Source organism: Montipora capricornis, chromosome 8, assembly GCF_036669925.1.
Source record: "Montipora capricornis isolate CH-2021 chromosome 8, ASM3666992v2, whole genome shotgun sequence".
NCBI classification, from domain to species: domain Eukaryota; kingdom Metazoa; phylum Cnidaria; class Anthozoa; order Scleractinia; family Acroporidae; genus Montipora; species Montipora capricornis.
Window position 1 is genome coordinate 51440972 of NC_090890.1, and position 9641 is coordinate 51450612.

Here is a 9641-nt window from a genome sequence, read left to right on the forward strand (position 1 = left end):
TGAGGTAACTAAGCGTGCATGCAAAGCGAAACAATAACCCGAACTAAACGACGGCGTGTACAATGGGTTACGCTATGTGACCTAGTGGCGGGAATTACACAACAATGCGAAATATGGCGTGACTTCTTCTTTCTTCTCCTCGCCAAGGTAGATGAGTAATAAATACGAAGTAAAACTAGGCTGGGAATTGATAGTACACAAGCAGTTACAAATAGCTAACATTGTCCTTAATATGTAATGTAGTCCTTGAGGTAAGCCGGACGACGAGTTGAACGGCTTGACCGGCGTGGGCCAGGTGAGGAGGTAGGCTCCGGGATATGGGCATCAATGTCAACAGTCATGCTTCCACTCGGGGGAGGGGAAGACTCGGGCACATGATGAATGTCAGGCTGAGGATCTGGTGGGGTAGCGAGCTCGCTAGGAACTACAGCAGGAGCCGGACTCGGAGTGCTCTGAGGTGTAAGAAGGGGAGCGGGTTCTTCGTCAACGTGCTCACAGGTGAGAGGCTCTTCGTCGGTATCTTCAGGGTAGGAAGCGGAGCTGTAATGACGAGAGAGGTTAGACGTGGTCTCTGTTAGGTCAGGAACACGATAACATTCGGACAGCTTGACGCGATAGGAGGTAGAACGCAACTGTGAACCGGTGAACTTGCGTACGTTGCACCATAGGCCATCCACGGAGACCACAAGATACCGATTGCGGGCACTGGTCTTGGAGCCATCAGAAGTAATGTACACCAAATCGCCTACTTGAACGGGCGTGGCCGGGCGAGGGCTACAGCCTGGGGCCTTGGATCTCTCACTTGTGGGATGGTTACGGAGCCGCAACGACTGCTGTTGTCGAACAACTTGGAGGTCGGAAAAAGGGATCTGTGCGTTAGTGAATTGATCGCGTTGAAGCCACATCTCGCGGGCAGACAATCCTCTGTTGCGGATACGGGTGTTGAGATTGGCTGTCGCCACAGCTAAGGAAAGAGGACTGATTGTACCACCCTCAGGACAAACACGTAGAAGCTCATCACCAAGTTCTGCGACGCATTTCTCTGCCACAGGATTCTTGTTTGGGTTTTTGACTCGGCCGACTTCCACGGCAAAGCCGTACTGCTTAAGGATTTCATCGTCACCTAAAGAAGCAAAGCCAGGAGCGGGATCTACCCTTATGACGGAAGGGGGGCCAGACAGAGGTCGCAGCTCAAGGCACAAACGGAGGAGACCAGAGCGAATGGATTCACGACGTTCGTTATCCAACAAGCAAGCTGCAGTGAAGGACGTGGACGTCTCGCGGACGACAAGTACTAGCTGACGGTAGCGCTTTATGATGTCTGCAGCGAAGGAAATACCAAAGCCGTCGGGGGGATCAGAGGTTGATTGTTCAATGAGGCTGGATGGAACTTTCTTCAGGGAAGAGCATAGGTGGCAACACTGCGAGCACCGATCCAGGGCTTTGTCCAAATCTAAAGCGAAGAAGTAACGCTGTGAAACCAGTTTCATCTGGTGACGGGAGGGGTGGTCCAGCTTCACGTGTAAGGCAGCAAGGAAGCCATCAACAACAGAGCGTGGAATGACAATACATTCGCGGGGCGCAGCGAAAGGTTCATCGCGTTTTACGACGAGTAGGCCGTCACGGGAAATGGAGACCAGGTTCAGGTAACGCTTGACATCTTTAATGTTTGTCAGCTTCTTTGACGGGCGAGTGCCCTGCTTAAGATGAGAGTGGACACGTCTCAAATCCGGGCACTCTAGTTGCGATTGGAGCCAGGCGGAACGGCTTGTGAAAGGAAGGGACGTCTTCCCCGATAGCACATCATGAACAGAAATGGGACGCACAGCTAGGTCTTCAGCTTCGGATACAAATGAACAAACTTGGCAGCGAGGGTCGTCGCAAGCTGGTGCGTTACGACTAGCAAAGTCAGAAGGCAGGTTGGCAGAACCAGCCAAATGGAGCAGTGTGATTTGGTAACGGCTAACAGATGATAAAAACGAAGTCACTCGGGGACTGGAGGAGAACTGTCCACGGCAGAGCTTGTCAAAGGCCTGGACACACGGCTTGCTGTCAGTCAGTACATAAGTCTTAGACTTTGATTGAATTATATAAGGGGCAAAATGCTTGACGGCAGCGGCAATAGACAATGCCTCTATTTCACATGGTAACCAGGAGGCTTGATGCTTTTTAAATTTGGCACTGAAGTATCCGGCAAGGTGGAGCTTCTGGTCACGAAGCACATAAAGAGTGGCGCCGAGGCCATTCATCTTGACGGAACCATCGGTTGCGATCCAAAGTTGATCATCAGGCTTGGGGAGTGTGATGGATCTGTTAGACGTGAGTGCTTCTTGACAGGAGCGAAAACACACTAGGAGCTCATCAGACCAGGAGATGGTGTCTTGAGATTGACGACCAGCCGTAAGCGACTCGAGAGGAGCGAGGAGTTTAGCAGCTCCACTAAGGACCCGACCAAGCATTTTGTATGAGCCAACAAAAGCACGGAGACCGCGTACATTCTTGGGTGGCTCACAAGAAGCAAGAGCAGCTACACGATGGGAAGAAGCGCGGATCGAGCCCTGGGACCATATCCAACCGAGAATGGTGGTAGAAGCTGGGCAGATTATGGTTTTCGCAGGTGAGAGGCGAAGGTTGCAGCGATCGAGAGCCGAGAGGACTTTTCGCCAGTTTAAAAGGAGCTCTTGATGGGAGTTACCACCACAATACAAGTCGTCGGCAATCTTAGCGACACACCCTTCCTGAAGGAGATCACCCAGGACGCGGCACATTAGCTCCTCGAGGGCCGTTTCGGAACCGGGGATTCCCATTGCGCAACGCGTGTAGACACGAACGCCTTTAAAGGGTGTAACCACGCCACAATACTTCATGGAGTTCTTTGCAAGTGGGATTTGGTAGAACGCCTGAGACAAATCAGAGACTACAATGTACTTCCAGCAAGCAATCTTGAGAAGAGTGGAGTCCACGTCCGGCATTAGTGAGGGCTGGGGCTTGCTATAGCGGCCCACGTCAGTAAAGGCTGTGACTAAGCGAAAACCGCCATTCCTCTTCTTTACCAAGAAGGATGGATTCAAGTATTCCACCACAACGTTTAAATCTTCTGGTCGACTGAAAATGCCTTGAGCCTCAAGTTCGTCAAATTTGGTTTGAAGCAGGTCGAGTTGGTCGCGAGAGTACTGTGGGACACGCCCTTTTCGCTGGGGAGGCTCGACAGGTCCCATATTCACAACCCCTTCAATCGGCCCGGCAGCTCCATTGTAACCAGGAATACGGGGATCGAAAACCAATTGGAATTCCTTCAGTAGCGAAATGAACGCGGCTTTCTCAGCAGGGGACAACAAACCGTCAGGGTCTACATGTACGGACTCGACGGAAGAAGAGGGAGGAGTAGTAGACTTGGGGCACGGCTCTGCAGCTTGGGTTGAGGAGGGCTCTATGGAAGACTCCAGAACAGTTAGACGTGCTTGGCATAAATGGTCGTTCTTGCGGATTAGTAGGGGCTCCTCGGTATTGTTGAGAAGTCTCAGTTTACCACCAATGGATTGGACAATGTCGGGTTGAGGCCAGGTGTGAGCAGGTTTGAGGTGACTAGAAGAGACCGAATCCATACGGGGCTCAATGGCAAGTGTAGCGTCTTTAAGTAGCGCTGAGGAGGCGTCAATTTCCAGGAACTCACCCGGCCAGAAGGTTGTGTTAGTATTCGGGGCGCGAAGGAGGTGGCAAGCTCTGACAGCGTAGTGGGTCTGAGGACTTTGGGAACAACCATAAGACGCCACGTCACACCCAGCGATGATGATCTCACGCTTAGCGGGGCGGACTGCAATGTCATTGGAAGCCATGAAGGGTGTTCCAGCAAGTATGTCAACATCAAGATTCTCGACAACGAGAGCTTCCAAAGTAAGAGGTCTGCCTTGACGAACCAGCGGAAGGCGGGTCTCACCAACAACAGTTAACGGGGTGCGACCGTCGGCCTGCAAAGCAGTCTGGGAGCTTTTAGTTATCTTAGCACCAATATGCTTGGCTAAAGAAGCTCTCATCATATTAGTTTCAGCGCCAGTGTCTATTGTAAGGCGTAAAGGGTGATGACCATAAAAGGCGTGAAGGAATGGAGACTGGGAGACGTTTACGCGACGAGTGGCAGGGGGTTTCATAGTAGGTAGGACACTGGAGGGACAATGCTGCATATCTGCGAATTCTTCAAAACCTGGAGGGCCAGTCAGATCAGGATAGTGCTGGAAATCATAACTGCTCTCCTCTAATTCAATGCCGGCCACTTGGCGAATCTTGGACATGAAGAGACGATCAGGCTCGGGCAGAAACTTGCAACCGCTGAGAAAATGTGACCGAAAATCTGGGCGGCCGGCCTGCTGGCAAAGAGGACAAGACTTGACAGCTCGAGGTTTAGGCAGTGGCCTGCGTCGTGCGGGAACAAATGAGCGATGATCAGTCGGGGGCGCAGAGCGTAGAACCTTTGATTCATCACTGGTGTGGAGCTCGTCAAGTAACGACTCGAGAGCTTGAGAGATTTCAGGTTTCACAGAGGCCAACGTCCTACTACGTAATTCGGTTCCATAACGTTGTTTCACAAGTCGTGGAAGGTTGGGATGGAGTAGGCGTAGCCAAGTGAGAACAATAAAATTTTCGAGGGATGGAGATAGTTCTTCGTCAGCGTCCGGGATCTCGCCATAATGAGTGATTCCGCTGGATCTGGTGAGTAGGTTGTCCTCAATAAAGGCCATTAAGATTTGGAATAAATCCTCAGGACGCTGTTCAGGCTTCAAAGAAATGTTCGCGAGGTCCAAGAAACGGGAACCAGTTAACTGCAAGCCATAATGCTGTCGGATCGATTGCCAAACGCCGCTAATTGATGTAGAATTCTTGACGATTGAGTTCCGAGAAATGATAGGGACGTAATTGGCAATTTGGCCGAGCATCATTTCTAAATGTGTTACTTTTTGAGCAGCAGTCCTTCTTCTCGCCGTTGGAACAGATTCAGGATCGTTGGAGAAACCACGTAGGGGTGTAGCGTTTGTTTTTTTACCCCACGATGATCCATCAGTAAGAAAGTCTGCGAAGTTCGGATCGAGGGACAAGATGTACTTTAGATTGTTTTCCCAGGCTTCGATCGAAGTAATAGTTTCATTCGAAGAAAGCGACCACTGTTTCGGCGCTCTGTGTGAAGTCATCACTACGGTTCACGAATTCTGGCTTGAATGCTCAGAGAGGCGGCTAAAATCGAAGAACAGCTTTGATGTTCTTTCCGTGGGTTCTTTGAAAATGTTTCGCTGCCACCACGCCAGTAAGTTGAGCCGAAACTCCGAGCGAAAGAACACGTTTATTCACCGAAGGCAAGATGCAAATACAACCCAAACTAAGCAGGCAAAAGAGGTAACAAAGGCACCAAGCTAATTATGCGCGAACTGTGACAATGAGGTAACTAAGCGTGCATGCAAAGCGAAACAATAACCCGAACTAAACGACGGCGTGTACAATGGGTTACGCTATGTGACCTAGTGGCGGGAATTACACAACAATGCGAAATATGGCGCAGAACTGGTTTATTACACATAAATTATTACTTGTTCGTGTTATAAAGAAACGAGAAACAGTGAGCAACTTACCAAAATGGATGCTAATCGACGCGAGGTCCTTGAAAGCAAGAAATCACTCTGCAAAATATGATTTAATGTGGTTATCCATGCATTATCGAATCTTGTAGGAAAACTTTTAACTTTCATAACAAAATTCCCTTATGCCTAATATGCATTAAAAATGTAGAACAGGAGCGGAAAGCTGAAAATTGTCAAGAGAACTAACAAATGGAGCAGCAAGGAGAAGTCATTTCATACTCGAGCAAACAGCGCAACTGATCAGTGAAAGCAGTCCAATTTGAACACTGATCGAGGTGAGGTGACTGTTCCATTGCTCCGAAAAACTCAAGTAATGGTTTCGTTCGGCGAGGTTCAAAGTCGTAATGAGAACGGGTACATTATAGGATGCTCCGATCTTGCTTAGCTTTAAGTAAGACTTTAAAGCGAGTAGACATTAAGGGTTTGTTATGGCTAAAACTGATTGAATGCATTCTTCATCGTCATTTGCTTTGTGACACCCTCAATTTTGAATCTAAAAACCCTCTCTGTTCAGAAACAGTTCAAGATACATCATTTACTTACTTACTTACTTTCTCGATGTGCAAGAAAAGAATGGAGGGCAGTTTTTACATTGTAGTTCGATCACACAAGAAACAAATAATTTAGCACCGTGACACCTCAAGCTAATTGTTACTTATTATCTTGCAACGACAGACAAATATCTGATTACACCCAGCAAGCTAATATTACCAAATACCTTGCAATGTTCCTCTTTAAAACCTTGTGAGCAGGAAAAATGAATCCGGCTGAACAAAAAATTAAGGGATAAATAATACTAGTGGATCATTTGGGTGCGTCATTCGCAACTGATCATGAGTGACGGTGATCATGATCACTTTAGAAAATAAACATATCAGGAATTCTGACGTAGTCAGTAACTTGATCCAAACTGAGTAAAGAGAAAACAACAAAAAGTAACGCAAAATTCGTCAGAACTGGTTTATCACACATAAATTATTACTTGTTCGTGTTATTTAGAAATGAGTAACAGTGAGCAACTTACCAAAATGGGTACTAATCGACGTGAGGCTCGACAACAAGAAATGACTCTGCAAAATTTGATGATTTAATGTCGTTATCCATTTTAACTTTCATAACACAAATCATTTATGCCTAATATGCAAAAAGAGTGGAACTGGAGCGGAAAGCTGAAAAGTTCTCAAGAGAACGGATCTAGGTGAGATGACTGTTCATGATTGCTAGGAACAACTCAAAAAACTACATGGTTTCGCTCGGCAGGATTCAAAGTTGTGATGAGAACGCATACATTATACGAGGCTCTGGTCTTGCTTAGCTTTATGTAAGACTTTAAAGCGAGTAGACATAAAGAGTTTGTCATGGCTAAAACTGATTGAATGCTTTCTCAATCGTCATTTTGCTTTGTGGCACCCTCAAGTTTGAATCTAAGCGAATTCAAAAACTAAAACCTTCTCTGTTCAGGAATAATTCAAGATGCATATCATTTACTTACTTTCTCAGAATGGTGGGCAGTTCATGGTTCCATCACACAAGAAACAAATAATTTATTACACCCTCAGGCTAATGTTACTTATTACCTTGATATGTTCCTCGAGTCGTTGCAAATGAATTAATGGCAAGCAACATTGGTTGATTGTTTGCGTGCGCGGTGCGTGCCTGCGTTCGTGACAACCAGCCAAGCTTCTGAATGATCGTGATCACTCAGAAAATAAACAGTTAAGTTATGCATAAAAGGAATGTGTGCCGACATAGTTACTGACTTTAATCCAAAGAAAAGAAAAGAGAGGCGAGTAGGAAATTTATTACTCATGCATTACTTGTTCTTGCTATTAAACAATGAGAAACAGTAAAGAGTTTAATTTAAAGCAGGCTTATAAGGCATATTATGTGATCACAATGTACAACTAATTAAAGAACAGAAAGCAGTATAGTTCAATCAAACAACAAAAAAATAATCAATTAGGAGTGTCTCATTACCTGGCAAAGTCTTCGTTGGAACGTGTTGAGCAGGAACAAGGAACCCAGCTACAAATAAATTAATGGTAATCAATATCGGTGGATTGTTTGCGTGCGTGCCTCAGTTACAACTGAATGACCGTGGCCGCTACAAAATAAATGTAAAAACAATACCGACATACACGCATGATGGAAATGTGTAATTGGCCCGAGGGAAGGAGTTGATACAACACAAGTTGCGTTGACAACGGGCAACGGGGGTAGGACAACTTTAAAATCAGAGTCCTGGGCAGGAATCAAACCTACGACCACAGGCAGACAACGCTAAGGATGCGAGAGCGCGTGACGTCACGCTATTTTGAGACAGTCAACTAATCGAGGAAAATGTTCCATTAAAACTTCAAATCGCGTTGTTTCTTTTCGAAAACTCATTTTATGGACAGCTAGATAAATAAAGTTCACTCAGCTACTATTTTCTACGTTGTCCTGGATGATTTGATGGTTTTTTGGGACGCTTCGATTTCCTCTTCAGATCACACGAGTCGTCACATACGATATAAATAGTCTATTTGCAACGAGGTTATGCGCATGCCTTGCGCATGCATCAAATGGGATTCCTAACGGACCAATCAGGCAAAAGTCTCCATTGCTCATCATATTGCGAAAAGCAATGGAGACTTTTGCCTGATTGGTGCGTTAGGAATCCATTTGATGCATGCGCATAATCTCGTTGCAAGCAAGATGGTTGCCAGAAAAGAAGACAACAAGTCATCGAGCTTTCTCGGCAAAGGAAAAGAATCGATCGCTTGTTCTTTTTTTCAGGAAGATTCTAACTTTTAGCTGGTAGCTGCGTTTGCAAAGGCGGGAAATGATGAGGGGTTGCAAAACTTTCCTCCACCATGCGAAGGACTTTTTAGTGTTAGAAGAGTCTTAGAAGCTTGCGTGGCTCCCTTCGCCTGTTGGCGAATAAGTTGAAAGCGTGCAAGTGATGTACCACTATAAAATTGGCTGTCGTGTTTGCGGCAAAAAACACGTTGTTTTGCCTTTCGTAAAAACAAACAAAAATCTTCTGTGTAGAGGCTTCTATTGTGCTGAAAAAACTGAGAAAACGCGCAGTCGACGAAGCGAATCAAGACAGCGGGTCAAGTTGGTTTGAGCCATTAATTTTCTTGTTGTCAGTTTCATAAATATTTTGAGAGTAAGTTCACAAGTATGACAGAAATGTTGTTATTTGTTTATGTTCGGCAGGAAATGAAAGCTCTTCAAATGCAGTTAGAACTTTTACAACTGCAACAGCAACAATCGGTAAGCTTAAGTTATATGTAAGTTACTTAAGTTTGTGACTGGAAAGTATATATACATCCAGATACAGTAAAAACGCGCGTGTAAGAACCTACATTTTTCCAAGTTTGGCAAAACAAGTTCTTATATTTGGGGGTAGTGATTGGCAATTTAGGCTAAAGTGGGTTCTTCATGAGGTTCCTAAGTTTTCAGTAGAAACCATTCCTGTACAAGCAGGAAAACTAGGTTTGGTCCTTTATGATACAGCATTTATTTATAACTGTCTTATCATGGGCCTTGTTCAAGACTAACTAAAAAATTGTATACACTATAAACAAACATTTTGCATACAAAATAAAATACTTAATGGAATAAGTAAAAAATGCAAAAAAAAGTCCTTTTGCCTTAATTTTCTGGTCACATTCATTTTATGATGAAACGACATGCTGGTCAGAGCGAAAATATAGCTTTTTTTAGGCTCAAACACGAGGCAACCGCAAAAACCACACTGAAGGAAGCCGTGGAGGCCTGTCATTAACTTCTTATCGAGAGGAAATCTGGACGTTTGCCTAAGCAAAATGTTTTAAATATGGTGTCATTAAGGGGTCAAAAAGAGCCTAGGCCACGCCCAGATTGGTCCCTTTAAGGAGTTTTTAGTCCTTAAAAGGACCGGGATTCTGCTAACTTTGTTAAGACTCAGTTGAAAGACTTAAGTCTCAAGCTCCAGTCCAACCCGTCTTTGTCATCGAAGAATTGCCCAAGACGGATTTTTGCCCT

At 45.5% G+C, this 9641-nt stretch overlaps 2 protein-coding genes and 2 long non-coding RNA genes across 4 annotated transcripts in view; 1 reads left to right on the forward strand and 3 right to left on the reverse strand.

The window, feature by feature from the left end:
* The window catches only part of LOC138013476 (tetratricopeptide repeat protein 28-like), a 126673-nt gene that overhangs the window by 24556 nt on the left and 92476 nt on the right, over positions 1-9641 (reverse strand). The window lies entirely within an intron of this gene.
* LOC138059770 (uncharacterized) lies at positions 228-5183 on the reverse strand. The gene is made up of 2 exons (XM_068905382.1): positions 4020-5183; positions 228-3740 (listed from the first exon to the last, which is right to left on the reverse strand). Exons 1-2 carry the CDS (start codon positions 5181-5183, stop codon positions 228-230), a joined length of 4677 nt encoding a protein of 1558 aa, XP_068761483.1.
* LOC138013499 (uncharacterized) lies at positions 6383-7696 on the reverse strand. Its single transcript, XR_011125249.1, has 3 exons — positions 7605-7696; positions 6652-6697; positions 6383-6394 (listed from the first exon to the last, which is right to left on the reverse strand). It is a non-coding gene; the product is annotated as an uncharacterized lncRNA (long non-coding RNA).
* LOC138013498 (uncharacterized) overlaps positions 6707-9641 on the forward strand; it is a 3529-nt gene continuing 594 nt past the window's right edge. The window contains exons 1-2 of the long non-coding RNA XR_011125248.1: positions 6707-6825; positions 8832-8905. This is a non-coding gene — a long non-coding RNA (uncharacterized lncRNA). The remainder of the gene's footprint in view (positions 6826-8831; positions 8906-9641) is intronic.

Bases quoted from the DNA above. Each gene is read 5' to 3' on its own strand.
- LOC138059770 (XM_068905382.1), bottom strand. From the start codon at position 5,183: ATGACTTCACACAGAGCGCCGAAACAGTGGTCGCTTTCTTCGAATGAA. The intron at 3,741-4,019 runs GCCAAGCATATT...CAAAGTCCTCAG, and splicing joins ATATGATGAGAGCTTCTTTA to ACCCACTACGCTGTCAGAGC.